The 23550-nt window shown below is 48.6% G+C and overlaps 8 protein-coding genes across 8 annotated transcripts; 4 read left to right on the forward strand and 4 right to left on the reverse strand.

Moving 5' to 3' along the window:
* Positions 1 to 75: 75 nt before the first annotated feature.
* BJ212DRAFT_573399 (uncharacterized protein) lies at positions 76 to 2278 on the forward strand. The gene is made up of 4 exons (XM_041343548.1): positions 76 to 324; positions 373 to 876; positions 935 to 976; positions 1029 to 2278. The coding sequence occupies exons 1-4, from the start codon at positions 282 to 284 to the stop codon at positions 1931 to 1933; spliced, it is 1494 nt and encodes a 497-aa protein (XP_041189669.1). The 5' UTR covers positions 76 to 281; the 3' UTR covers positions 1934 to 2278.
* On the forward strand, positions 2224 to 5465 carry BJ212DRAFT_1376540 (uncharacterized protein). Its single transcript, XM_041336491.1, has 11 exons — positions 2224 to 2308; positions 2343 to 2644; positions 2693 to 3330; positions 3391 to 3705; positions 3765 to 4484; positions 4538 to 4598; positions 4649 to 4745; positions 4795 to 4894; positions 4945 to 4977; positions 5010 to 5162; positions 5215 to 5465. The coding sequence occupies exons 1-11, from the start codon at positions 2250 to 2252 to the stop codon at positions 5308 to 5310; spliced, it is 2574 nt and encodes an 857-aa protein (XP_041189670.1). The 5' UTR covers positions 2224 to 2249; the 3' UTR covers positions 5311 to 5465.
* A 604-nt stretch (positions 5466 to 6069) lies between these two features.
* Positions 6070 to 8567, forward strand: BJ212DRAFT_1579339 (glycoside hydrolase family 20 protein; the record flags this gene model as incomplete). The annotated part of the gene is made up of 12 exons (XM_041342243.1): positions 6070 to 6609; positions 6658 to 6741; positions 6798 to 6947; positions 7000 to 7020; positions 7071 to 7434; positions 7488 to 7536; positions 7590 to 7674; positions 7730 to 7770; positions 7827 to 7863; positions 7914 to 7974; positions 8030 to 8181; positions 8238 to 8567. 12 exons carry the CDS (start codon positions 6070 to 6072, stop codon positions 8334 to 8336), a joined length of 1683 nt encoding a protein of 560 aa, XP_041189671.1. The 3' UTR covers positions 8337 to 8567.
* On the reverse strand, positions 8426 to 13772 carry BJ212DRAFT_1484021 (uncharacterized protein; the record flags this gene model as incomplete). Its single annotated transcript, XM_041340722.1, has 20 exons — positions 8426 to 8532; positions 8583 to 8896; positions 8952 to 9085; positions 9145 to 9487; positions 9536 to 9641; positions 9693 to 9791; positions 9848 to 9970; positions 10024 to 10148; positions 10208 to 10436; positions 10504 to 10574; positions 10623 to 10814; positions 10868 to 11029; positions 11076 to 11316; positions 11368 to 11639; positions 11692 to 11777; positions 11834 to 11950; positions 12007 to 12416; positions 12467 to 12695; positions 12754 to 12795; positions 12849 to 13772. 20 exons carry the CDS (start codon positions 13770 to 13772, stop codon positions 8426 to 8428), a joined length of 4326 nt encoding a protein of 1441 aa, XP_041189672.1.
* A 1452-nt stretch (positions 13773 to 15224) lies between these two features.
* BJ212DRAFT_573993 (uncharacterized protein) lies at positions 15225 to 15818 on the reverse strand. The gene is made up of 2 exons (XM_041343550.1): positions 15419 to 15818; positions 15225 to 15365 (listed from the first exon to the last, which is right to left on the reverse strand). Exons 1-2 carry the CDS (start codon positions 15614 to 15616, stop codon positions 15273 to 15275), a joined length of 291 nt encoding a protein of 96 aa, XP_041189673.1. The 5' UTR covers positions 15617 to 15818; the 3' UTR covers positions 15225 to 15272.
* Positions 15819 to 16161: 343 nt separating this feature from the next.
* Positions 16162 to 17294, reverse strand: BJ212DRAFT_1278610 (uncharacterized protein; the record flags this gene model as incomplete). Its single annotated transcript, XM_041331442.1, has 2 exons — positions 16162 to 16428; positions 16485 to 17294. 2 exons carry the CDS (start codon positions 17292 to 17294, stop codon positions 16162 to 16164), a joined length of 1077 nt encoding a protein of 358 aa, XP_041189674.1.
* Positions 17295 to 17527: 233 nt separating this feature from the next.
* BJ212DRAFT_573915 (microtubule binding protein) lies at positions 17528 to 18874 on the forward strand. The gene is made up of 6 exons (XM_041343549.1): positions 17528 to 17867; positions 17948 to 18054; positions 18114 to 18148; positions 18215 to 18530; positions 18579 to 18686; positions 18754 to 18874. The coding sequence occupies exons 1-6, from the start codon at positions 17744 to 17746 to the stop codon at positions 18805 to 18807; spliced, it is 744 nt and encodes a 247-aa protein (XP_041189675.1). The 5' UTR covers positions 17528 to 17743; the 3' UTR covers positions 18808 to 18874.
* Positions 18875 to 19292: 418 nt separating this feature from the next.
* On the reverse strand, positions 19293 to 23394 carry BJ212DRAFT_1484024 (glycoside hydrolase family 15 protein; the record flags this gene model as incomplete). Its single annotated transcript, XM_041340723.1, has 34 exons — positions 19293 to 19359; positions 19408 to 19434; positions 19490 to 19554; positions 19609 to 19764; positions 19939 to 20135; positions 20196 to 20212; positions 20264 to 20274; positions 20324 to 20332; positions 20391 to 20420; positions 20474 to 20486; positions 20539 to 20569; positions 20620 to 20627; positions 20682 to 20699; positions 20758 to 20771; positions 20825 to 20839; positions 20893 to 20920; positions 20970 to 20986; positions 21036 to 21069; positions 21123 to 21189; positions 21242 to 21255; positions 21307 to 21370; positions 21560 to 21568; positions 21637 to 21681; positions 21760 to 21874; positions 21936 to 21959; positions 22011 to 22066; positions 22116 to 22569; positions 22631 to 22701; positions 22759 to 22793; positions 22843 to 22925; positions 22986 to 23053; positions 23180 to 23198; positions 23257 to 23284; positions 23336 to 23394. The coding sequence occupies 34 exons, from the start codon at positions 23392 to 23394 to the stop codon at positions 19293 to 19295; spliced, it is 1968 nt and encodes a 655-aa protein (XP_041189676.1).
* Between the last annotated feature and the right edge of the window lie 156 nt (positions 23395 to 23550).

Below are 23550 nucleotides of genomic sequence, written 5' to 3' on the forward strand. Positions count from 1 at the left end.
TAGCAGTAAATCAACGTTTCAACATCGAGGCAGGGATTAGTAAATTTAGATCAACCATTTACATGACCTACTTACATAATGTAGGTCCAGACAATTGAGTTGCTTCGAAAATGTTGTTTAGTCTTCTTCAAGCTCGACGATTTGAACTGCGCAGTTGTGTTTGCTGTAGATTTTGCCATCGCGCTGTTCGATTTTTTCAAGGTCAAACGCTATTGAAAATTTATACCCGCGGGGCTTGTCTTGTACTGGATCGGAGTATCTGACCGAGTTTGGTAGTGCCGATGTCGCGACCCAGTCCTGGTCCTAGCTGGACCGTCCTTCCAGGTAATTATCCTTCAAACCGTCAAACTTCTACAGCTCATTGGATGCAAGAGCCTCCAAACACTTCCCCTGCACCAACACCACGATCTGACCCTGCCAGTGATCTCGGCGACGACGAAGAGGATAACTTTGATACACCCCCAGGGAAGAGGAAGGCTATCGAGAGCCCTGTTTCTGTTCCGAGGCCTCAGAAGCTTGCGCGTTTCAATGATAATGGTCAGCGCATTTCTCGTGCTGAGGTGTCACATTCTGGTAGACGAACGAATGGTACTGCTCCTAGTAGTCTAACACAACCTCCTAAAATCGCCAAGACATCCCGTTCTTCTTTTTTGTCTCAACCTGCGCGTGTACAGCGCGTGCGTCCTGAGAAAGGCAAGGATCGCACGTCAAGTGGACAGTCGAGTTCCTCGCTGAGTGATCATATATCAACCATGCTTCAGAAGCAGAATATGCGGCTCAAACGCGTAGAGACAGCTCGCAAAACAGCTCGCAAGACTACTGGAAGTCGCAGAGTATCTACTTCAGATCTTATTCGTGCAGTACAGAAGCCCAGCAGTAAGTTTACCCTCCTTATCTATGCTTCGGTGTATTAACAAGTATGCGGTATGACAAGGTGGTTCTGAAGTGTCTTCCGCTGCTACCCGTGTGCGAAGAGGTCAGATGCACGGCCTTCCTGTTTACTCCACAACCTTATTGTCTCCACCTAGGTTCGGTTAGAAGGTTTCCGCGCGGTCGACCACCTCCCAGTTCAGACGTCATCGAGCTCACCGACTCTTCAGGTTCTGCGAGACGAAGAAGGGCCCGCGGCGACGATCCCATTATTATCTCGAGCTCAGATGCGGACACCCCCCCGAGACAGCCCCAACCTTCACAGACGCCAATTTCCCGCAAAGCAGGCCCCAAACGTCCACCTCCCCCTAATGCTGAAGTTATCTGCATATCAGACAGTGATGACGACAATGTCCCTGCTCCCTCGACAGCAACTGCTGTCCTTCCCATTCAAGAGCCCAGTACTGCCTTGCCTTCGCCGCCTCCTATAGTCATGGAACCAGAAAACGAAATAATGGTCGATCTAGAACATCAGGCTCCAGAAAACTTGTACTATGAACTGATGGAACCTGAATCCAACTTTGACGAAGAACTAGCAAGATCAGAACTCCAGCGTCAAACAGAAGAATTGTTTTCGTACATTGATTTGGACCCCCCAGAACCAACTTTCGCTGACCAAATTGCTAGTCCAATTGCCCATGATGACTGTGATGTTGCTCAGGACCCACATGTTCCAGCCCCTGACATGCTTACCGATTTCACTCTTCCATCCTCAGAGCAAGCAACAGGGACCTCTCCAAGTGACACTGTTCCGGTCGAGATAACCTCTCAACGTATTGTAGTCGACACTCTTTCTCATCTAGAGTCCTCATCAGGCTCCAAAAGTTCAATGATTGCCCCAGAAGTTCCGTTCCAGACGCACGCTACCGTGCCCGCCATAGCTAAACCCTCGATCGCATGGAATTATACCCTTCCCACCACTAACCCGTTCTTTGCTAGAGCGCTTGCTTTCAACGCAAAAGCGTTGAAAAAAACCTCTACCCCTAGTTGCTCAGGTATCTAATGAACCGAACGCAACTGCTTCTTTCGCTGCCCCAGCTGCTTCACCAGCTATTGTCGGGTCGTCCACAGCAAACATCCTGCCCAAGCCATTGGTGTACGAGCAGGCTTCCGATGCACCCACGGCGAGCAGAAACCCAGTCTCATCACCCTCGCCCGTTCACTTGCTACCTCGTGACGGTGATAGGAGCATTTTGCCACCCCTTGCTGATGAAGCTGCAGTAGACACGCCCCAACAACTTCCACAAACAGAATCTCGTCACGATATTGGTGCTCCTTCAACCCGCAGCGACCAGTCTTTCACTCGTGAATCTACTGCCATGAAGATCCCTATCTCCATGTCAGACATACCAGCACCGGCACCAACTGCCCCTCCCTCGTCCGCCCCCCTCCCCGTCCCGCCACGCGTGCAGGCGGCCCATTAAAAAACTCTCGCTTACCGAGTTGATTAACAAGAGGCGAGAGGAGCACTTCAGGTCGCATTCTTCTGGCGAATGTATCGACCTTACGGACGATGTGTCTCCTTCAAGTGGCAGTAGCCATGCGCCCAGTGTGTCGAAGCTTCAGGAATCTGTACAACCTCCACACATTACAGCCAACAATGTGTCTTCATCGCCTGCCCCAGTCTCCGGTAGACAGCCAGCACCGATTGTTGAGACTCGCACGCCGAGTATACAGGAAATTCGCGATTTAATGCGTCAGCGTCCATCCAGCAGTAAATTCAGCATTTCTTCAGCAGCCAGCAACCTAACCTCATCTGCAGCATCTGCCACCAGCTCCCTCATTCCCAACATCTCTCCCCCTCCTTCCACTACATCCAATTCAACATCATCCAGTAACCAAAGCATCTCGAAATCTAGCTCACGCAGAAAGAACTGCTCGATAGGCATGGCAAGTCTTGAAATGTTCATCTCGCCCATCCCGGACGGGTCCCAGCCCGCGTCGACGACGAAGACGACGCCACCGACTATGAAGAGAATCTCATGCAATGCGGATGTGTTCAGGCGCATTATTACGCCCACAGCGGAGATATCGGTGCGCGATCCCTCATTGTCTCCTTCTGAGGGTCGGAGAACCAGGCGTGTTGTTCGACCACCCAATCCGCAAGGTATTGGCGCTGGTGTCGATGATGTTGCTGCGCAACTTCATGATCAGTCTCGTGCACTGCCTGAACCACTTGAGGATCCCGGAGTTGCGCCGACCACTTCACCGTTTGTTATTCCTGTGGAGGGAGAGATGGAAGTCCAGAGCACCTACGCGCACAAGGACGTCCAACTCCTAGATGCCACAATGGACGATATGCTTCCATCGGAAGGCTTGCAAGGTGTCACCGAGAGCATTAGATCGCTGGATTTACATGAACGCAGTCGATCCCCCGAAGTAGACATCAATGTTGATCAGGCACGTACAAGCCCTTGTGAATCCATCAGGCGAAGTCAATGGTCTGACATGCTTCATTAGGTGGGCGTTTCGCCTTTAGAGCGTATACGTGAAGACGGGTACCTTGAAGCCATCCCGGTGTCTGCCGATTTAATGGAACACGAGGAGTTAGAGTCACTGGAGATGTTAGTGGATGACGTTTCGGCTGAGAGCGTGGAGCAAGCTCTGGTCTCTGTTGATGAGCGCCGCGATGTTGACGAAGAAAACACTGGTGTGAATATGAGAGGAACACGAGCATTGACAAAACGCACAAGGTCTAAGTCAACGGGTGTATCGGGAGATAGTGACCAAGAGCGCCTTTCAGTGCTCATGCAATTAGAAGCTTCAGATGGAGAGGTACGTTGCTCACTCATGGCGGGACACCTACGTGGCCTTTTCTTATTCTTTAATTTCAGGCAGGAGAAGCGGATCATCCGATTTCTATCAACAGCAGCCGGACGATATCTTCGCACACTTCTTCAAGACAGCTTTCTCAGTCTCCTGTGTCTGCTGGTCCCTTGGGTGTCAGCGTGGTAGATGGAGGTCATGCCACGTCCGTAAAGCAGCTCGAAGACGGTGTCGAGTATTATATAGGCGGATATCCTGTCGTGACATGGAATTCGTATTCGCAAGCACAGCGGCTGATGCCTCCCAAGTACCGTCTCGCAATAGACCTTCCACATGAGTTCCAGGACCGCGTCAATGCCCTCCCTCAGTCGTACAGGGATTCGCCCCAGGCAACCGTGCTCTTCGAGGCCATGATCGATGAAGCAATGGATGACGAACTCGGAGCCCCTCCCATATCAGTCATCAACGAGGTGACTGACGAAGGCGCGCCGCCTTGGGAATTCGTATACACGAACCAGATGTGGTATGGCGAAGGCGTTCCGCCGCCAGATATCAAGAATCTGAAAAGCTGCGGCTGTGTTGGGCGATGCGATCCCAAGTCGAAGACATGTGGGTGCGCGAAGCGGCAACGCCATCATCTTAAGCGATATATTGCCAACAATACCATACCGGACACCTGGAATGGCGTACCGTTTTTGTATGACAGCAAGGGATCTCTGCAGTTTTTCGGGATGCCGATCTTTGAGTGTAATGATTTCTGTGGGTGCGATGAGGATTGTCCGAACCGAGTAGGTACCGTTTGTTTGCGCTTTTTCGTTGGTGTTGACTGTTGATTCTTCAGGTTGTTCAGAGAGGCAGGAAATATGCTGTCAACATCAAAAGGACAGAAACTAAAGGATGGGGTGCGCTTTTGCTGTTGTTGCTTCTCTGTGGTGTTATTGACTGTTTTCAGGTGTCTTTAATGGGCCGAAGAAGATTCCTGGGGGATCCTTTATCGGCATCTATGCTGGCGAGTTACTGACCGTGGAGGAATCTGACCGCCGTGGAATGTGAGTGCCCAGTTTATACACGAGACATACGGTCTTAACTGTTGGCTAGGCTATACAACAAGTTCGGACGAACTTACCTCTTCGATATCGACTTCTATTACATGGGTGCTGTAGCAACGTACTCTGTGGATGCTTATCACGCTGGAAACGTTCGTTTCCCTGATGATTGTTCCTTCGCTCTCTGACGATTTTTCTTTAGTTCACTCGTTTTCTTGCAAGTTTATTTTATCAAGTCTTTGCACAGAGCTGACGTCACTTTTGTAGAACCACAGTTGCGACCCAAATTGTGAAATCAATCCATGCTATATCAACGAAGCCAATATCGAGAAGCCGTTGTTGACAATCTTTACCAGGCGAGATGTCGAGCCATTCGAGGAGCTATCTTTCTCCTACATGGGCTGCATCGATGATGACATGGTATGCCATTTATTACGGGTGCACAATCCAATTGAACTGACTGCCTTGTCAGATATCCAAGGCCAAAAATGCGAAAAAGAGCAACGATGCGGTCTATGCGGAGTGTCATTGTGGGAGCGCAAACTGTTTGGGAGTGTTATTTTCGTAAATAGCATTTGTTTTCACTCGCTGATTTGAGCCGTTGTCATCGCGTCCTCATTGTCTCTTTAGCCATGAGGCTTGCAATTTATATCTTTGCGTTGTGCGATAAGCTCCATGTACCTGTTTTCTACTGCTTCAACGCATGACGCTTTCAATGACTGCAAGCACTGTCACCTCTATCAGTACTTCCTTGGCTTAATTAAGACCTAATACTTAGGCTGACTTAAGTACTTGCGGATTCCGGAATGAATTTTCTCAAGTGCTAACGCTGTGTAAGTGTGTTCCGGGTTCCCCTTCATCTGCCACATTTCATGATGTTCAGTTCCTTGAGACCCTGAGATGAATCATTAACATTAAAAGCCGCAGTCATACTCCTCACATGATTGATGTAGGGACCCGCCACAGACGCGTTTAAGCGCCCAAAATATCATCCGTGCTCGTTACAACGTCACAAAGTTCAGGCCATCCGCTGCCAGCAGGAATGTGGAAACTTCGTCCTGCTTCAAGTCTGCAAGGTTCATTGACCGTCTGTCTTCAGTATCCTATTGCAAGTGACAGTCCACGATCAATGGTTGAAACTGCCTAATACAAAGCAGGTACTGGCTTTCCGGTTATGTAACTTCCCCCTCACGCCTCTCTCACAACGGCGATTTCGAATATTTTTAGCGCTACGTACATGCGTGTTGTGCATCCACATGATCCTCCAGTTGAACCTTTATAAACAGCTGCAGTTCAACTAGTCGCGTCGTTGACCCGCACAATAGCAATGGCCCCTTCTCGTTACGTTGGCATACTGGCGCTTGTTGCGGGATGCCTTCTGCCTCCTGGTGTCTTGGCTCTCTGGCCCATCCCAACTACACTCGAGACAGGGACGACTGCCCTCACGGTTTCCTCTTTCTTCTACTTTGATGTGCAGGTCGAAGGCGCGCCGGAGGATTTGTACGAGGCAGTCGCGCAAGCACAATACTATCTTGCAAATGACAAATTTGGACGTCTTGTCGTTGGCCGCGGCGCAAATGATACTACCGCCCTTGTCAGCGCGCCGACGCTTTCGACGTTAACGCTGTCTCTCACGAGCTCAGCTACTGCAGAGCCTATTGCTTCTGAAGCTGTGAAGCCCCTGGGCACCCGTAGCGAAGAGTACGCGTTGACAATCCCAGCAGATGGCTCGGCTGCTACTTTGACGGCGAACTCGACGTTGGGTCTGTACAGAGGGCTCACTACCTTCAATCAGCTTTTCTACTACTACGCTGGAGTAACCTACACATTGATTGCCCCAATTGCTATTACGGACACTCCTGCATATGTGAGCAGCTATTTTTTGATGTCAGCTGCTTGAAACTCACATATGTAGCCTTTCCGAGGATTTGCGCTGGATACCGCGAGGAACTACTACCCCGTTAGCGACATTCTGCGAACTTTGGACGCAATGAGCTGGGTCAAGGCGAGTACTTTCCTTATATGACATCTTGTGACCGCTCACAAGCTAGACAGATTAACACCTTCCATTGGCATATCACAGATAGTCAGAGTTTCCCGCTTGAAGTTGCGCAGTATCCCGGGCTTGCTATCAATGGTGCATACTCTCCGCAAGAAGTTTACACCGCGAGTGATGTCCAATACATCGTTCAGTATGCTGGTGCAGTATGTTTTTCTCTTCATCCATCCCTTTTGGCCGCTTATAGCCATCTCTCAGAGAGGTATCGACGTTCTGATGGTCAGCATTTATTAGTTGACTTCGCAAAGGGAGGCTCATTGTTTTACTAGGAAATCGACACACCTGGCCACACTTCCATAATTGCGGCCACTTACCCGGACTACATTGCGTGCTTTGATGAAACTCCGTGGGCCACATATGCCAACGAGCCTCCCGCCGGCCAGCTTCGTTTCGCGCTCCCCGAGGTTGTGAACTTCACTGCTTCATTACTTGCCGACGTTGCGAAGAACCTGCCTTCGTCCTACTTCAGCACTGGGGGCGATGAACTGAATACGGAGTGTTATACCAACGACTATCCCACGCAGCTACAGCTCAATAGCACCGGCACGACGTTGAACGATGCTCTGAACACATTTACGGAGGTGACACATGCCGCACTTATTGCCGAGGGAAAGACGCCAATCGTATGGGAAGGTCTGTCCGTTTCTTCTTTCGAATAATAGCAGTCGATGAAGCCGGCTACTCAGAGATGGTCCTCGACTGGAACATTACACTCTCCAATGAGACTATCGTGATGTGAGCCCATTGACAGTATGATCCGGTTCCACTGATTCAACTGTACCCGACAGGGTTTGGATTTCTTCCGCGGATGCTGCAGCAGTGGTAGAAAAAGGTTTCAGGATCGTCCAAGCACCATCTAATTACTTCTACCTGGTTAGTTCCTGCGTTCTTCCCACAATCAAGACATCCTTATCTTATCATCACATAGGATTGTGGTGCTGGTGGATGGGTGGGAGCCGACCCATCTGGGTTCGTCCTCATTATATCGATTTTTTGATCTGAACTGACACACCTTGGGAGGATAGAGATAGCTGGTGTGACCCCTTCAAGACCTGGTCTGAGGTACCGCCTCATGGTTGTTTCCGATGACCGTACATCTCATGATATTTTAGGCATACACCTTCGATCCCTTGGCAAACTTAACAGAGGCACAGTACGAACTCGTTCTTGGAGGTAAATACGCGTGATGGAGTCTTAAGATGATACTAAATGACACTTTAATTCCCAGGCGAGCAACTTTTGTGGAGTGAGCAGTCTGGTCCCCAAAATCTCGACCCTATCGTGTGGCCCCGTGCTGCATCTTCAGCAGAGATTTTCTGGAGCGGTCAACAACCCACAGGCGCTCCGTTGAACGTCACAGAGGCACTACCTCGCTTGCAAGTCAGTACTCTTTCTAGTTCATTGCTCAGATGACTGATCGCACATGAACAATCCAGGACCTCCGCTACAGGATGGTACAGCGCGGGCTCAAACCCATCCATCTTCAGCCTTATTGGTGTGCGCTCAGGCCTGACGCATGCGACCTGACAGCTTGAGGGTTAGAACTTCTTGCTAGATCTACTTGATTTTCACGAACAATCAAAGAACGTTACAACAATGTCTGAATTTAGAATGCGACATTGCGTCAGGTACTAAAGGTCAGGACGCTTTCTCGGATGTGTAGACGGACGGTGCGTTCGGCCGGCCATTCAAACTTCACCCACTCCAATGTGCCCGTAATAGTCATGTTAGCTAGAGAAATTGCGTGAGTAAAGAAAGAAAACGAGCACGCCATGACATACCTTCGTCGCCAACATTGAAATTGAGTGTTTTGAACGGCAAAGACCCACCATGACCTTGCCTGGGTGGAGCTCCAGGGTTAAAGAAACTCGTGAAGCTTGAGCCAACTTTCCAGACAAGTACAACGCCTTCTTCAAGGGACATAGTCACGAGGCGGCGTCCGTCAGGTGAAAACGTACACGCCGCCGGTCGGCGTTTATGTCCTTCGAGAACATACAGTTGTGTTGCTGTCTTTAGATCATACATAATGAAAGCGCCTTCGCTCGTTCCGACGGCAAGACGTTGAGTCGCCATGTGGAAGTCGATTGTGGGGAATCTGGTTGAATTAAAGGGTCACCATATGACAAATGCCTATGAAAAAGTGAGCTCACGTCTTCACCACATGGCCGATGATCTCGGTTGCACTGTCGAGCACGGCGTCCCGGCTCGCTGTGGAATTGGGATCTAATGATTTGACCACAGCTTCCATCAACCTGGGGAGATTTGGGTACAGAATCAGGGGTCTCTGATGACACCACCAGACATGAGAAACCCAACGAACCATTATGCGGTCCCAACACGCACCTTCCTGATCATGAACGCTACCAGTTGCATAACTGCTTTCCGCTGGTCCAGCGTCTTTGGATTGAGAATGTCTAGTGTGAGCGTTGTCATGAACAAAGGCGTGCTACTCGATGCGATTTGCAAGACTGCCAATCTTGCTTGGGGCCCGATGTTTCGAACTGAGATAGTCTCCTTGCGTGTGTTTGTAGCGAGGGTGTATAATGCGCGGAGCATCGCCATAGCATCGACGTAATGCTGCCATATTTGGAATCCGCGTGCGCATAGGTCAATGGCTAGACCACGGTGCGCGGATGATTCGTCGTGCAAATACAATGCGATGGACTTGGAGATGTCGATGAGTGAACTAGGAAGTCGTTAAGGTTGGCTAACACGAAGAGAAGGCTATTGTTACCTGGTGGATAATAGACTATATTTCTCAGCTGCCATGTATCCGCAGATGAATAAAGCGAGTGAAGATTTCGCGGATTCCTTCTCCATAGAAGGCTGCAAACATGGCACTACATAGATGTCAAATGACTCCTAAATGATATAGATGTGTGCCAGCTTACGGTGGTGTTGCCATGCATCAACAAGGGCAATGCTCTCCTCGTCCGAAAGACGCACAATCCCTGCATCAAAAAGAGTTTTTGCAGCTTGCCGGACGTCATCTGCAAGATCAAAACGCTTTATTCGAATTTTCTTTAGACAGCAGTAGATGACCTACTGGATGAGTCGAACCACTGCGTAGCTAGATACGCGACGTCCGGGGCTTGGTACGAGGCACCCACTACGTGGGCTAGGGAGGTAGAGTAGAATGTTATGATTGTCTGACAGTCATGCGACAGCTCTAGACAGGCTGATTCAGGTGCAGATGGGGTAGCATCAATGAAATATACAAACCTTCGGCAAGTGACAAAGTCTTCAAGACCGAGACGATCGCGAGGACGCGATCAGCAGAAACTTTTGCTGACATTGACCAAGCGTGAATGGGGTGATCATGATGGTAAATGGTGGTGGTAAGCGCACTAGACATAACGCGTGGCTTAGATGGTTATACGCAGGCGCAGAATGACAATTGACGTACGATGCAAATCCTACCGTGCTTGGCGACGGGCTGGTGCCAAGCTTGTTTTCGCAGATTTCGTCTATGTCAGGACTGAGTCCAGGCGTCAGCAATACGGACAATACAGCACGAAGCTGCGAAAGTGTAGCGTTTGAAGGGGCAGATGATGATGACAACGCAAGTCCCGAAGATTTAACGTTCACGGAAGTGTATTTTAGAAAGCGATCTAGACTGAGCAACAGGGTGCACACTTGAAGGGGTGCAGATCAATAACACTGTCACATCCTGAAGTGACGCTGATTAAATGAAACACATACATGAAACAGGCCCAGCAGATCCGCTAAGCATCGAAATGGAGATTGAGGTCAACTCCGACTTGTCGAGGGAGCTTGAGACATCGTCAGGGCCTATACCGAGCCGACAATGTGTGACTTACATATTGATCCAGCCACCAGCATCGACGAGCTCCTTGGCTTTCTCTTCGTTCGTTGCACGAAGAAACTCGCCCGACTCAACGTCCCAGACACGCGCACTCCCATCTGCGTAGATCAATAGTGCACGGTTGTTGTCATCCCCACTAGCATAGATGCGGGCTATCGGAGAGGACGACCCAGGAATGAGGTAAAGCCTAGATCAATTCCATTAGGTCGCAGAACTAGTGTCTGGTCAATTGAAACCCACATTTCGAAGCCTTCTATCGATACCACACTAATAGTTCCATCGCCTGAGACGCAAAGTAACGATCCCCGTAGAGGCCCTGCATTTTCGTTGGATTGTAGCACCTGCGCTACACGCGTCAGAGGTACAATAAATGGAGTAAATCGCGCTCGGAGCTTTAGGGATCTGGTGGAGTTGAGCTATAGTCCGTCAATGCAGGTGATGTACGTACTCCAGTGCCCAGATGGCAATGCCACCATCGTCTGTTCCTCCTAAGATATATCGTTCTCCTGTTCGGTCATTTCGGACAAGATGCATATTCAATATAGACGAAGGCAAGCTCATGTCTGATACTTTGTCAAATAACACATCATCACCAGATATAGGAGAGAAAGCGGAGAGAGGCGCGGATCGTACATGGTACCTTCGCTGCAAAAGGCACGGTAATGAAGTCTGTCGAATGCGGCCATCGCCTGTGACCCAAGATTAGTTGGCAGGAGTTTGAAAGCGTGATCAGCACCGACTGTAACCCAGCAAGACGAAGTTGAGCTCCACGGGCAGAACAGACGTCAATTTTGCTCCTCCTGGGATAGTACCACTAGGCGGACTCTGTGCTCTCCACAAACTTCGGCGATGCTGCTTGGTCGATACATCCTGCCTGGGATTGATGGTATGAACTAAAATCTCCTTTTGCCCTGATCGAAGCTGCCTGAGCGCAAAGACATCGTGAGGGGACGATCTTGACCACGATAGCATCAATGAAGGGCCACCATAAGTCGTCATCGTTTGAATTGCTCTGCAATTATTGCAGTGAGCTCTTGACTGCATAAATATGAGGAAATACATACTGAGTAATTATCGACGTTCCAGAAAAAGTAGTTGCAGTGTTATTATCGGCGTCAACGCGCCGCAAACAGTAGTTAGAGATGGTATCCTGCAACGCATTTCTAATTCAGCGTTTGATTGAATAGCATCCCAGTGTATACTGACACTAAGTACCACAAACGTTTCATCATCCATGAAATGCACACCTTGGATCTTACCCCAGCTCCTGAAAGGAACAGCGAAAGTTGTAAGAGATCTCTCTTGTTCTCCTGCAATAAATCCCTTGAACAGAACCTTCAGTTCTCGGTGCGAGTATCTGATGAGATCCAAAGACTGACCGTGATATCTGTGTTCGACCACGCGAGCCCTATAATCCTCTCATTCAAACCAGCATAGCGGGCAGTAATGCCTTCGAGCAAAAACTCTGGAGATGAGATCACAATACCACGGGATTCTTCTTCCTCTAGCTGGACTCGCCCAAGATCAATTGTCGCGATTGTGGGAAAGTTGTTCTCCTGCTCTGTTCCAGAATTATGGTTTTGACCCAAGAGAGCAATACTCTCGGCACTTTTGCTACCAAACACTTTGAACGGGTTCGGGATCGCCAATGTCCTGTTATCTTCTTGAGAATGAGCTGGTGAAGAGGTGAAGGACCGTCCGCGAGCTCGTATTTCATATGCGGGGATGATAGTCAAGCACCGAGTGACAAGGTAGTTCGTTGAATTAATGTACACTAGCTGAAATGAACCTTGAAGGGAGATAGGATGAATGTTACTAAAGCAGCAAAATACGTCCTACCGTCGGTATCATTCATAAGTAACTCTACTCCAACGGCTGGCCCATCGACCTGCCAGACATCGGAGGCGAGTTTCTCGAATCTTGTTGAATGCACACCATGCGGGTCCCCCACAGAAAGCTCAAACATATTCAGACGCACTTTCGAATCACGAGGTTCATCTGCAAGGCCAAATGTCTCTGCAAAAGGAGGCTGCGAAGGTGATGCACACGCCAGAATAAGGTACATTTGCTACATCGATGTACAAATGAACTTTGCGGAAGCACAAAATAACAACAAAACAACGTACGTCACCCGTAGGCACTATCCGAATAGTCTCCCATTTCCAAAACTGATCCTGATATGATCTTGTGGTCGTGCATTTACATGTTGCTACACACGTACTGTCCCGCATGCCAAAGGCAGATAAATTGCTAGGAGGCTCGATGGGCTAGCAATGTAGGCTGGTGGCGATAGAACGCACCCTGATTCTTGAAGGACAATCAATAGATTCACTGTCTCTAAATACCGCATGGCCGATACCGCATGCCCAGGTCCGCAAGGATCAAGGATGATAGTTGCTTTAACTGTTCCGCGAGACGGTGAGCCATCGAAGGGGGACAGTTGACGAGGAGACGGCAGTGCCGAAGGTGATCCCAGGGAAAACGTCGGGGAATTTGTCTCCGAAAGCAGCGATCTGGGATCATCCTTATTTTTGCTCGTGCTACAAGCACCTGAAGGTGAGTTTGGCAAGGTGGGCAGAAGCGTTGGAGAGGTTGGAGCAGGCGATTGCTCTATTACCACGCCTCTATCAAAGCTAGGAAGGATTGAGTCTGCGAGAGTGCGCCTGTGCTTGTTGTTGCTCCTGAGTATGTCTTTCAATCGTCCGGGTTCGTCTTCGAAGTCAACGTAATTCTTTGGGGCTTCTACTTGTTCGCGTGATACGCCAGAAACCACTCGCGCTCTGGCAGAAACATTGATTAGAGCTTGATTGAATGATAACGACGAGGGTGACTGGAGTGATCTGGAGTGCCGACGAGAGTGTGAGGGAGACGGAGACGGGGCGGTGGGTGGATTGTGCTCAGAAGGTGGTGTGATAGTGAGTCTTGCACGGGAGTCCAAAGTTGGAGTATTGGTAGGGTGGAAGCTGAAGACGTTGATGGAACCCTTGGAGCTGCCAACGGCAGTATGATCTAAGCCATTCTCTGTTCTCCAGGATATGAACGAAGCCGTCTGTTCCGAGTTAAAGTCGGACTCAATGAGGTTTATTGGAGGACCGCTAGCATCCTGAATGTTTGCATATGCGGGGAATGTGAGAGGAAGGAGCATCACAGTGAAAACCCAGGACCTGATTCACAACGATTCAAATGTCGGGTCATAGAAAAGGGGAAGACGGTCTTGTGATCTCAGACTTGCCAACTCGGAGGCGGTTGTTTGATTCTAAAGTCTTTGTCAAATAGCTGTAAACAATATTAAACAATCTATATGTTCAGGCTTGGCACGTGGCCACTTGACGCCCGATTGAAAATTTCATGTTGTTTCTAGGCGCGATGTTAAGAAGAAGCCGGCATCAACTTTCCCCACTTGCCGCATCGATCGATTCATCAAGTTTCGCTGTTTCAGTGATCAGGGTTTGATGTCTACGGCGACACTGTCCGGTCCAATCAAACACCGCCTGGATCTAAATTTCCTTTGTAGCTACTTCACCGCGCTGCACTGGCCTAGGTCTGGTCTATACTCCTATTCACTTAATGGGCTTACTTGTCAGACTAGTAGCCGAAGACGAGACCAGCCCCTCACCTCAACTCCATACCCCAGATTCGGCCTGGATAGGAAACGCGTCTTGCGGCCAGCTTAAATATTTTTGCGGCAGGCACTTCCAGCCTGCGCCCACTTTAGTTTGAGATATGTAAATCGACTGCCACATAATACCAGCACCACACACAAAACGTACCTCTTACACGTTTCGGACAATTTTACCTGCAGGACCTGTGCTGTAGCCACAGGGGACTACCGTAAAAAACTGTTGTCGTACAGTGCACCCCAAAAACTTGTTCCGTCCATCGGAAGTGGCGCTCCTCCAATGATGATGCATCATGAACGCCCGACGGTATTAGCAAGGATCGAATGAAATTCCTCAGTTTAATGACCAAGACTTCATGAAACCTCTTACTTATTCTATTGGCTCTCGGATCTGCCGCCCAGGCGAACTCCGGAGTCAACGAGTTGATGATTCACTTACAATGATATGTAACGCCGCCAAGACTGGACACGATCTTGCGCCGCTGAGATCGCACTTCAAAGTTTCCCGGCGCACCGCTGTCTGCTGACTTCGCATTGGCCTCTTCCAGGTTGTGGAGTGAGAACCTTCCCATTGACAACAGACAGTAAACGTTACATAAACCCTAACTGGACTGGCTTGTGATACTACCCATACTGTAACGAACAGCCATATATCATATATATGTGAAGTATAGATACATTAGAATGTGCTGATGAACCCGCAGTACTTTTGTTTTAATCTCGGGCTTCTCCCTCGATCGCGAATAGCAATAATTAACGTCCGATGTTATAATAGCTTGGGTATCGTCCCACACATAGCCATTCCGTCCTGCGGTGGCAACGCAACAACAAGTGACCAAATTAGAGGCCGTGTGTCTAAGGCGATAGTCATAATCAGCGTGGGCGTGGAATGGATCATGATGATGATTTACACTGTCACATCGTGGTCTAACGTCTGGTATTGGGTTGTCTTCGGACAGTAATGTGCCCATCTTCGCACGACGGACTGGGTGTACGTCTCATATCGTGTGCCTGAGGGAACATGTGTTAAAATCTGTAAGATGAATGATGGGCTAAGCGTACGTCGAGCGCTGCAAAGGGTTTCGTGTGTTGCCTCTGCTTTTGTATAGCATACTCCATCTATTGAGACCGTGTCAGCTGTGCACTGCGCAAGGCACGTCTCAGGATCTCACCTTCGCTCTACTATGTGATCCTGAATTCGAATAATGTATCATGTCGTGTGGCACAGCAGACATAGTTGGCAGAGCCGCCAGAGAGTGCCTCATGGACGGTAATGCAACAAGCTGAGGAGGAGGTGACGATGCAGAAGAATTTGATGACCTATCCGAGTATGCCATCGATGAATTAGAGTTGGTACGCTGGTACTGCATAAGAAGTCACTTTTTGCTTGGATGAAAGTTTGTTGCGAGTCAAGGTTTATATCACTCTCGTGAATGCCGGTATTGCCACAGTAGCTTAGTGTTGGCACGGATATTACCGAGCCATGATGCAGGTTGACTAGACCGTGAAACGGGAATCTTGTCAGTATTATGAATTCCCCGTGCAAAGGCGATCAAGGGGCGCAATGAGGGGCTAGACGTATGCGGCAAAAGCTAACTCGGTTTGAACAGATTTAGGCCCAGGCCACGTTGTTTCCTGCGTACTCGTAATCAATTCGATTCAGGCGCCCTGGAAATGCCGCATCCTATGAAGAACGTTCTGACTCGGAGGTGACAACTCCCTACCAATTCAGGTTGAATACATAAGCATAGCGTGTGTTTCGCAAGCATTTCTATAATACATCCGTCGGGTGTGTATCAGCGTGGCTGGGTCATGTAAACATGCATGTAAAACAGCACTATGGCGATAAACTCACTTGATGATTACACTATTTCGTCACGTAAGTTGATTTCAACTGCAAGTATGCTGCAGTACATCATCTACTCTTCCATAGTCCATCGACGAGCAGATGCTGTCCGTTTTCTGAACGAACATTCCACTCATTTCCGTCAAAATACCACAATATTCGGCTGCTTCCTGTGCGGAAAATGATGTGCTCTATAGAAGGGCAGTATGTATGGAGTTCAGTTGCAAGCATGCGTTGTAGTGAACCTGTATTGGGCAGAGGCGACCATCGAGATACATCGACTTCGAGATCTCGTAGGTTATGCATAGCCAAAAGAGCGTCATGAATCATGCTGCGCTTAAGGTAATGATATAAAGATAAGCTATATGAAATAGGTAAAGAACTCGACTTACGTGGGGAAAAGTCATTGGTAATTGGATGATTCCAACATAATGAAGGTCAGGGCACACAAATGAGATGAGCTTGATCGCTTCCACCGACAATTCCTCGGGCATATGAATGATATTCAGTGAGCGGAGAGTTCGCGAGAGGGCGGTGAGATTGGGAATAAAATCCAAAAGTTGCTTGTTAGTGCTTCTATCCAAAGGTATGCGAAGATGGCGAAGGCCGCAAGGAAGAGAAAGTAGCTGCATGGCTGAAGCGAGGTGCCCATCGAAGGTACACAGGTCAGGCAAGCTACCATCTTCAAATTGTGGAGCATCTTCATCTATACCACCTGAGAATTGGAATTGCCTAAGCTTGTTCTGGCTCTCCAGGAACTTTATGATGTGTCGATTCCACGGGAGGCGAAAGTTTGCTTCTCGGAGCTGAAACGGAATTTTTGGGATGTCACTCAATATCCAAGTATTAGCACGGGCTGGATCATCAATGTAGAGCACGTCCAGACAACGCATTTTCCAAAGCGCTTTCTGTATCATGTTCCAAAAACGAGTAGGCAGCTCTGTTTGAGTGCGCCTTGCATTCTGGTAGAGATAAAAGGAGCGGACGTATGGGCCCAGACGCTCCTGCGATACGATACTCTCGCACGCTCGAAAAATGACGTTGATGTCACCGGACATGATAACCTCGTATAGCTTGATCTCTGCAGATTTCTGAAGAGACTTGCTGGTCAGGCACAGTGCAGTGAGATCGCATCGACGTGTCCAATGGACGATTCGATGACATGCTTCAGGAGGCAACGCCATTGTTGTTATATTTGACATCAAATGCCAGAAACGAACAACTGCCAATCACGACAAACGTTGAAGTCGCATGTATACATGTCAGCTAGCCAGCTCCACCTCCATACTAGAATTTACGTACGACACGGCGGTTGAAATTTAAAATATAGTGCCCTTAGGAGGATGGTCTAAGGCCCAAGGGGAAGTGTCAAACCTAGTTCCGGATTCCGAGGTCAGAAAGTAACAGTGGAATAATAATTTAGGGTTGAATTCACCTGAACAAACTGTTACCGCTGCGATGATGGATCTGGAAGGAAGATCACCCAGGAGGACGAGCGGTCGTGATCAAGAGCAAGAGCAATGTGTGGCACTGAAGAAAGAAGACAGAGGAATCCAAGAATCGAAGCCACACGTTTTTGTCCTTGGGACGATTTCGTAACCTTTGCACGCTTTTTGCTTCCTCCACTCACTGAACATTTCTGCATTCAATTATGATGGCTGTTTCGCGCTCAGATCTGCTAGCTTGGTTGAACGAGCTTCTGCAACTGAACTATACCAAGATTGAACAATGCGGTACCGGCGGAGCCTACTGTCAAATCCTTGACTCCATCTATGGTTCGTGCAAGCCTCATCATCAACCTCAACCAGATCACCTTGGAGGTCGGCTTGTCATGATCTCTAAAGCTCTTTTGCAGGCGATCTTCCAATGGCGCGAGTTAAGATGAACGCAAAGCACGAGTACGAATTCGTCGCCAATTTCAAAGTCATGCAGAACGTCTTCAAAGCAAAAAAAATCGATAAGGCGTGTTTTTCATCCCGTCCACGCGTCAATTAAACTTATTTTTCGCTCTTCTAATGTAGCCTATACCCATCGAGAAGCTTGTCAAATGCAAGATGCAGTGCGTTGATTTATGGAGCCTGCAATGTCGTTACCCTGATACTGATCATGTACGCATCATCAGGGACAATCTAGAGTTCTTGCAATGGATGAAGCGATTCTGGGATTCCAATTACGGCGGACAGGGATATGACGCAGTTGGACGTAGACGTGGTGCACCAGCTGAACCGCCAGCGACCATTGCTCCGCTTTCGACGGGGGCGCGCAGCGCCAGTACCGTTCTGGGGGTTGGTCGATCCGGTGGAAAGACACCTATCAGCGGACATCGGGCAGGCTCTACGCAACCCAATGAAGCCATGCAGGCATTGCAGACCCAGCTCCGCGAAATGTCGACGCATATGGAAGGCTTGGAGAAGGAAAGGGACTTCTATTTTGCAAAGGTATGTCGGCACCATCCCTATCAGACGCACAATTTGACGTTTGTACAGCTTCGGGATATCGAGATCCTCGTTCAGCAACAATCAGAGACACTGGAGAGCCAAGGCAAGGAAGATGATAACCTTAAAGAGATTCAAAAGATCCTCTACTCAACAGAGGTAGGCACCACCTTTATAATCATCTTCATCTTTCTTTAGCTTATCCGAAACTCACCGGCCTGAGCAGGATGGTTTCGAAGTTCCTGAGAATGCTCCCGTCGATGAAGAGGAAACTTTTTGATTGCGCATGCCGCTGGAGTATAGGAAGAAGTCTTTGTGTCATATCCTATGATATCACCTCTACCCTCAAAACCAAGTGTTCATTAGCATTAACTTCTCATTCGCACATTTCGTTGTTTCATCCTCTGTCGTTCTTTATAATCGGAGTCTACCTAACTGCGCTTCTGCACTTAGCTCTAATATTCGTATCTCTACGCATTTGTGGAATCTCTCTTCTGGACAAAGAACAGTTACCAGCGGCAGTTTCAAGGGATTAGAACTGCAGGCCCGATGCAATATGCAATTTTCAAGGTGTGCTTCGATCTCCCTGCACAAATGAAGATAACCGCTCCTCCTGGCTCGAGCTCCGCATCTTATGATCCGATCCATTGATGACAAAGCAGCTACAAGTACAACAACTTTAGAGTTACAATTACAACAATATTGCGTTTCGACAGGCTGATCTACGCAGGAAGTTTAGAATTCTTTTATGCTGCTCTCAGGGATTTATACGGATCGTTGATTTGCCAGAGTCCTCGAAAGATTGTATGCCGCGGAAATGAGGGTCACATGGCTAAACAAAAATGTTAACACAAGTCAAAATGAATAAACGAGAACGTACGTGAAACCCTGGACGGCATTTCCAAGCCTTGGTAGCGGGATTTTAGGCTCCACAGCTCAAAGAAAAATAGAATTTCACATACGCCTCGCCTGACTCCGAGATTTCCTCACTACACAAGCCCACGTGATTCAAATACAACAGGAAGTCCTTCATCCATTCAGTATCATTGAACCTGATAGGTTCGAGAAAAATAGGACATACCTCAAACATCGCCACTGCACGCTGCAAAAGGGGCCTCTCGTACTCACCGGCACGAGTTAAAGCCTCAACGCACCACAGGGTACAGAGACAGAACGTGCCTTCCTCACCTCCTACGCCATCATCAGATTTGTTCACATCATACCGGTAGACGAGGTTCTGGTCCACAGTCAGCATGTTAATTGTGAAATTGAGGTGGAACTCGCATTAGAGGTCAATCCTCCCCTTTCAGGCGTCCTAAGAATCTGCTTGAGTGTGCTCACAAACCGTGCATCAGACTTTGCGGACATATTAGCGATCCCTGAACAGACAGGTATAAGGGTAGAAACATACCGGCGTCATGAAGAACACGAGGGGCATAATGAGCACCGACGAATCAAGCACGTCTGTCTCTTCATAACTCTGCCCGAAGACCCGTATGTCCTTGTTCCACGCCTTGTGCATGATCTCTTCATAAAGGTCGTCGCGTGCGGCAAGCCACTGTAGGCGGTGGGGACAAGGGAGAGAACGCTTGTCCGCCAGCCGAAGGCCTATGCGAGTGCGTGTTCATCAACGTGTGTGAGTGCATTAGTGTGGTCCGTGACTTGTACCTCTATCAATTGCAACCCTGCATATCCAATCAACATTGATGTGTCAATTCCAAGGCAGGGCAACATACCAGAGCATGATCTTCCACATGCCATCTCAATTATTGTCCAGTCCAATAGTTAGAACTCACCTTCGAGTACTGACAACAAAAGTATGAATCAGCACCAACTTTTCCAGGTAGCATTAAGAATACACACAGTGAAATGGCGCTCCTGCCCCGGACTTCCCTGCGATATGGACATTGACACTTAGCCTCAAAACACTCCTGCTTGACGCGTACTGACCATATGGATCTGCAATACGGTTTGAGTCATCGGATAATCAGAGAAATAATATGAGACGCACAAGTCAGGTTTCTTGTAGTTTGCAACAACGACTACAAAGTATTGGTTGTGCGTCGGAAAATAGAGATCATAGAAGACGCACAGTCTACACTGAGTGAGAGCGAAATCAGCAGCCGTGTGCAACCATCAACCTGAACAACTCACAGTTCCCGAACCAATACCCTTCGATTGAGTGTAACCTAGTCAGTATGGCCGCTCATGGCCTGGTCGTGATACTCACCATGTGTCATATGACTTCCAGGGTAATTGAGATGTTGATACCACAAAGGGTATTAGACAAGACTCACCAATGGTCTGCCGAACTGAGAGTAAACGATATTAGATGGACTTGTTTTGAATTGGCCTAGGAGCACACCTTCTGTCCCAGGTAAATACAATCCATCCTTCGCCATAATCAGTACTAACAAACCAAGGAGCATAGGTGGGACTTACAATTCACCGTAAATGTCCTGTCAGCCAGATCAGCTTCCGAGTACTGCAACTACAAGCAATACGCACCAGTTGGACATGGTCGGCTGCACCATTGCCAATACTTTTGGTATTAGTCAGATCACGAGTGTTGCGTAGATTGTAGGCGAGACGGACCGAACAGGCTTAGAACCTTTGTGTCCATCAAGATGGAGAAGCTCTATCTCCTCCAGATCTTTGCCACCTACAGAAGGACGATCAGAGTTACCTTGTGAATCGCATCATATTAGATATACCATGGATCGTGTACCTTCATGTACAATCAGCCTGCGAAGCAATCTGAGAGAGCTCAGAAACGCACATAATCTGTAAGGAACCATCTGGGTTCTTGTTCTTCAGCCGCTCAAAGATGAAGTCCATATATGCTGTTGGTTAACAGGGTTAGCGCGTGCTGAGGGCGGCATGCAGGGAAGAGACATCCCATTCGCCTCCTGCGTGAACCCGAGTCTAATCAGAGCGTATAGCGTGAACGAAGAGTCACGAATCCAGGAGGCCCTGCATGAGTAGTACGACATAAATCACCGGATTATGAGGAATACTGGATGAACGCATACCGGTAGTCCCTATATATTGTATGTTAGTGAGGAAATCGAAGTAAGTGAAGGACAAGCGCACCAATTTCTAGTCCCACCGATGTATTCGGGTAAGCTGAATGTCGGACTTGCGACAATGGCGCCTACACACAGAAGTAAGCAGAAGTGATGTTAGCACTCAAATACAGAGACTAGACCTCCCAACAAGACGGAACACGTACCAGTGGGTTCATAGATGAGCAACTTTAGCGCCAATGCACTTCGGTGCACGGCCTCCTTCCACGAACCCTGGTAGGTGGATTTCCTGATCCAAGAGTTCCAGTAATTATTGGTAGACTGCAAGCACAAATGAGCAGTGAAAACAGAAACTAAACGGCATCCAAGCAAGGGAACGTACGAGGAACAGGTGGTCCAGGAGTTCCTAGAAGGGGAGCGTCAGCAAGCTGAAAGATTAACAGTCACCAAAACGTACGCTGGTCATAACCGGATCATCCTTTGACCTCATCTTCTGTGCGCCCACCATCAGCTCTACTTACCATGACTGTCAATCTAATATGCGATAGTTAGAAGTGCTCACTCTGATAATCAACTCCTAGTAGCTCTGCTTTCTCTTCATCTACACTATGACTAGACCCACCATCACCTTTATGCTCAGGCGCAATCCGCAACACAAACGTCACCCGCTGACCCTCTACGAGCGTCAACTCCGTCTGTGCGGCCAAGCCCAGGTGACCCTTTGCACTGAGATCTAGGGTCTCTAAAGACACCTCAGGCACAGGTACATTGTCAAGCAAAGACTCGGGAAGGAATCGCAAATCGAGCGTGAGCGGGCTATGCGACGTGCTCTGCGGGCTTGCGCCACTCGCAAGATATGGAGATGCGGCGGGCCTTGAAGTGAAGACAACTTTGTTTTGTTTGGAAAATTGGAGCGGGATGGTATCGTCGGGGACGATTTGGGTGGCGTGGGGGTCTCGGGCATAATTGAAGGCGGGAGCGCATTCAACGCGCAGCGGGACGGTGCCGCGGACCACCTAACGAGTAAATATTGTGATAGAAAGCCTGAGTGGGATGTTGTAGAGGAGAGCAGCTCACCTCGACACGTCTGATGAGCCAAAACAGTAACGGATGCGTAGATTTGCCATTTTCTTGGCGAGGAAGGAAGTCTGGATGTATGCGATAAAATCCTGTAATTGTTGGTGCAATTGACATGGGAGACATACCGGTGACACTAACTACGCCCTTCTCGTTGAGAAACCTGCCCATGTTCAGCTATGATTCGCATATGGATAAGGAGATAAACATACTTAGTCTGTAGCACGTTTGAGCTCGGCAAGTAGTTCTGCCTGGTGCTGAAAGGAACCGTTGGTGTAATGGAGAAATGGCCGCCCTACCGTAAGCCCCATTAACAATCAGGGAAACCCCCTGAGTATCATGATAAAGCCCAAACCTTGTTTTTGTCCAAGATGCGTGCAAAGATGGATGGGGAGTCGAAATTTGGGACACAATAACTCTCAACTGTGCAAGATATGCATTAGATGAAACTCGTTTGGGAAAACTACAGAAGCTCCGGTGTCCAAGCCATCCGACGTTCCAAGAGAACATCTTTCTTGTCCCAAACGATCTGAAGCTAGAACCACTCACTCGATCCATCAAGACTGACCTACATGAATATCAGGAATCGACAAGGAGGCTATGCACGATCTGGCGCCCTAACTCACCAGCGCAGCAGTCCTCAGATTCCCGATTCTAGGATCTTATCAGAATATGGGTATGATTGTTCATTAGGAAGCTACGCACAAGCCATGGTCGGCAATAGGGGCGTAATCGCGTTCAGTGCTTGGGCGTTGGATGTTCATGGTTGTGGACTATGATAGGACGTAGTAGGTGTGGCCGTGTCCACTAGCAAGTCTGGGGAAATTTACAATTAGCTAATTAAAGTACGGTTGAAATCAGACACGCTTGTCCATGACTCGGTCTACTCGGTCGCCCTGTGACAACATGTTCACACCCTA

Source organism: Suillus subaureus, assembly GCF_016647635.1.
Source record: "Suillus subaureus strain MN1 chromosome Unknown BJ212scaffold_31, whole genome shotgun sequence".
Taxonomy (NCBI): Eukaryota; Fungi; Basidiomycota; class Agaricomycetes; order Boletales; family Suillaceae; genus Suillus; species Suillus subaureus.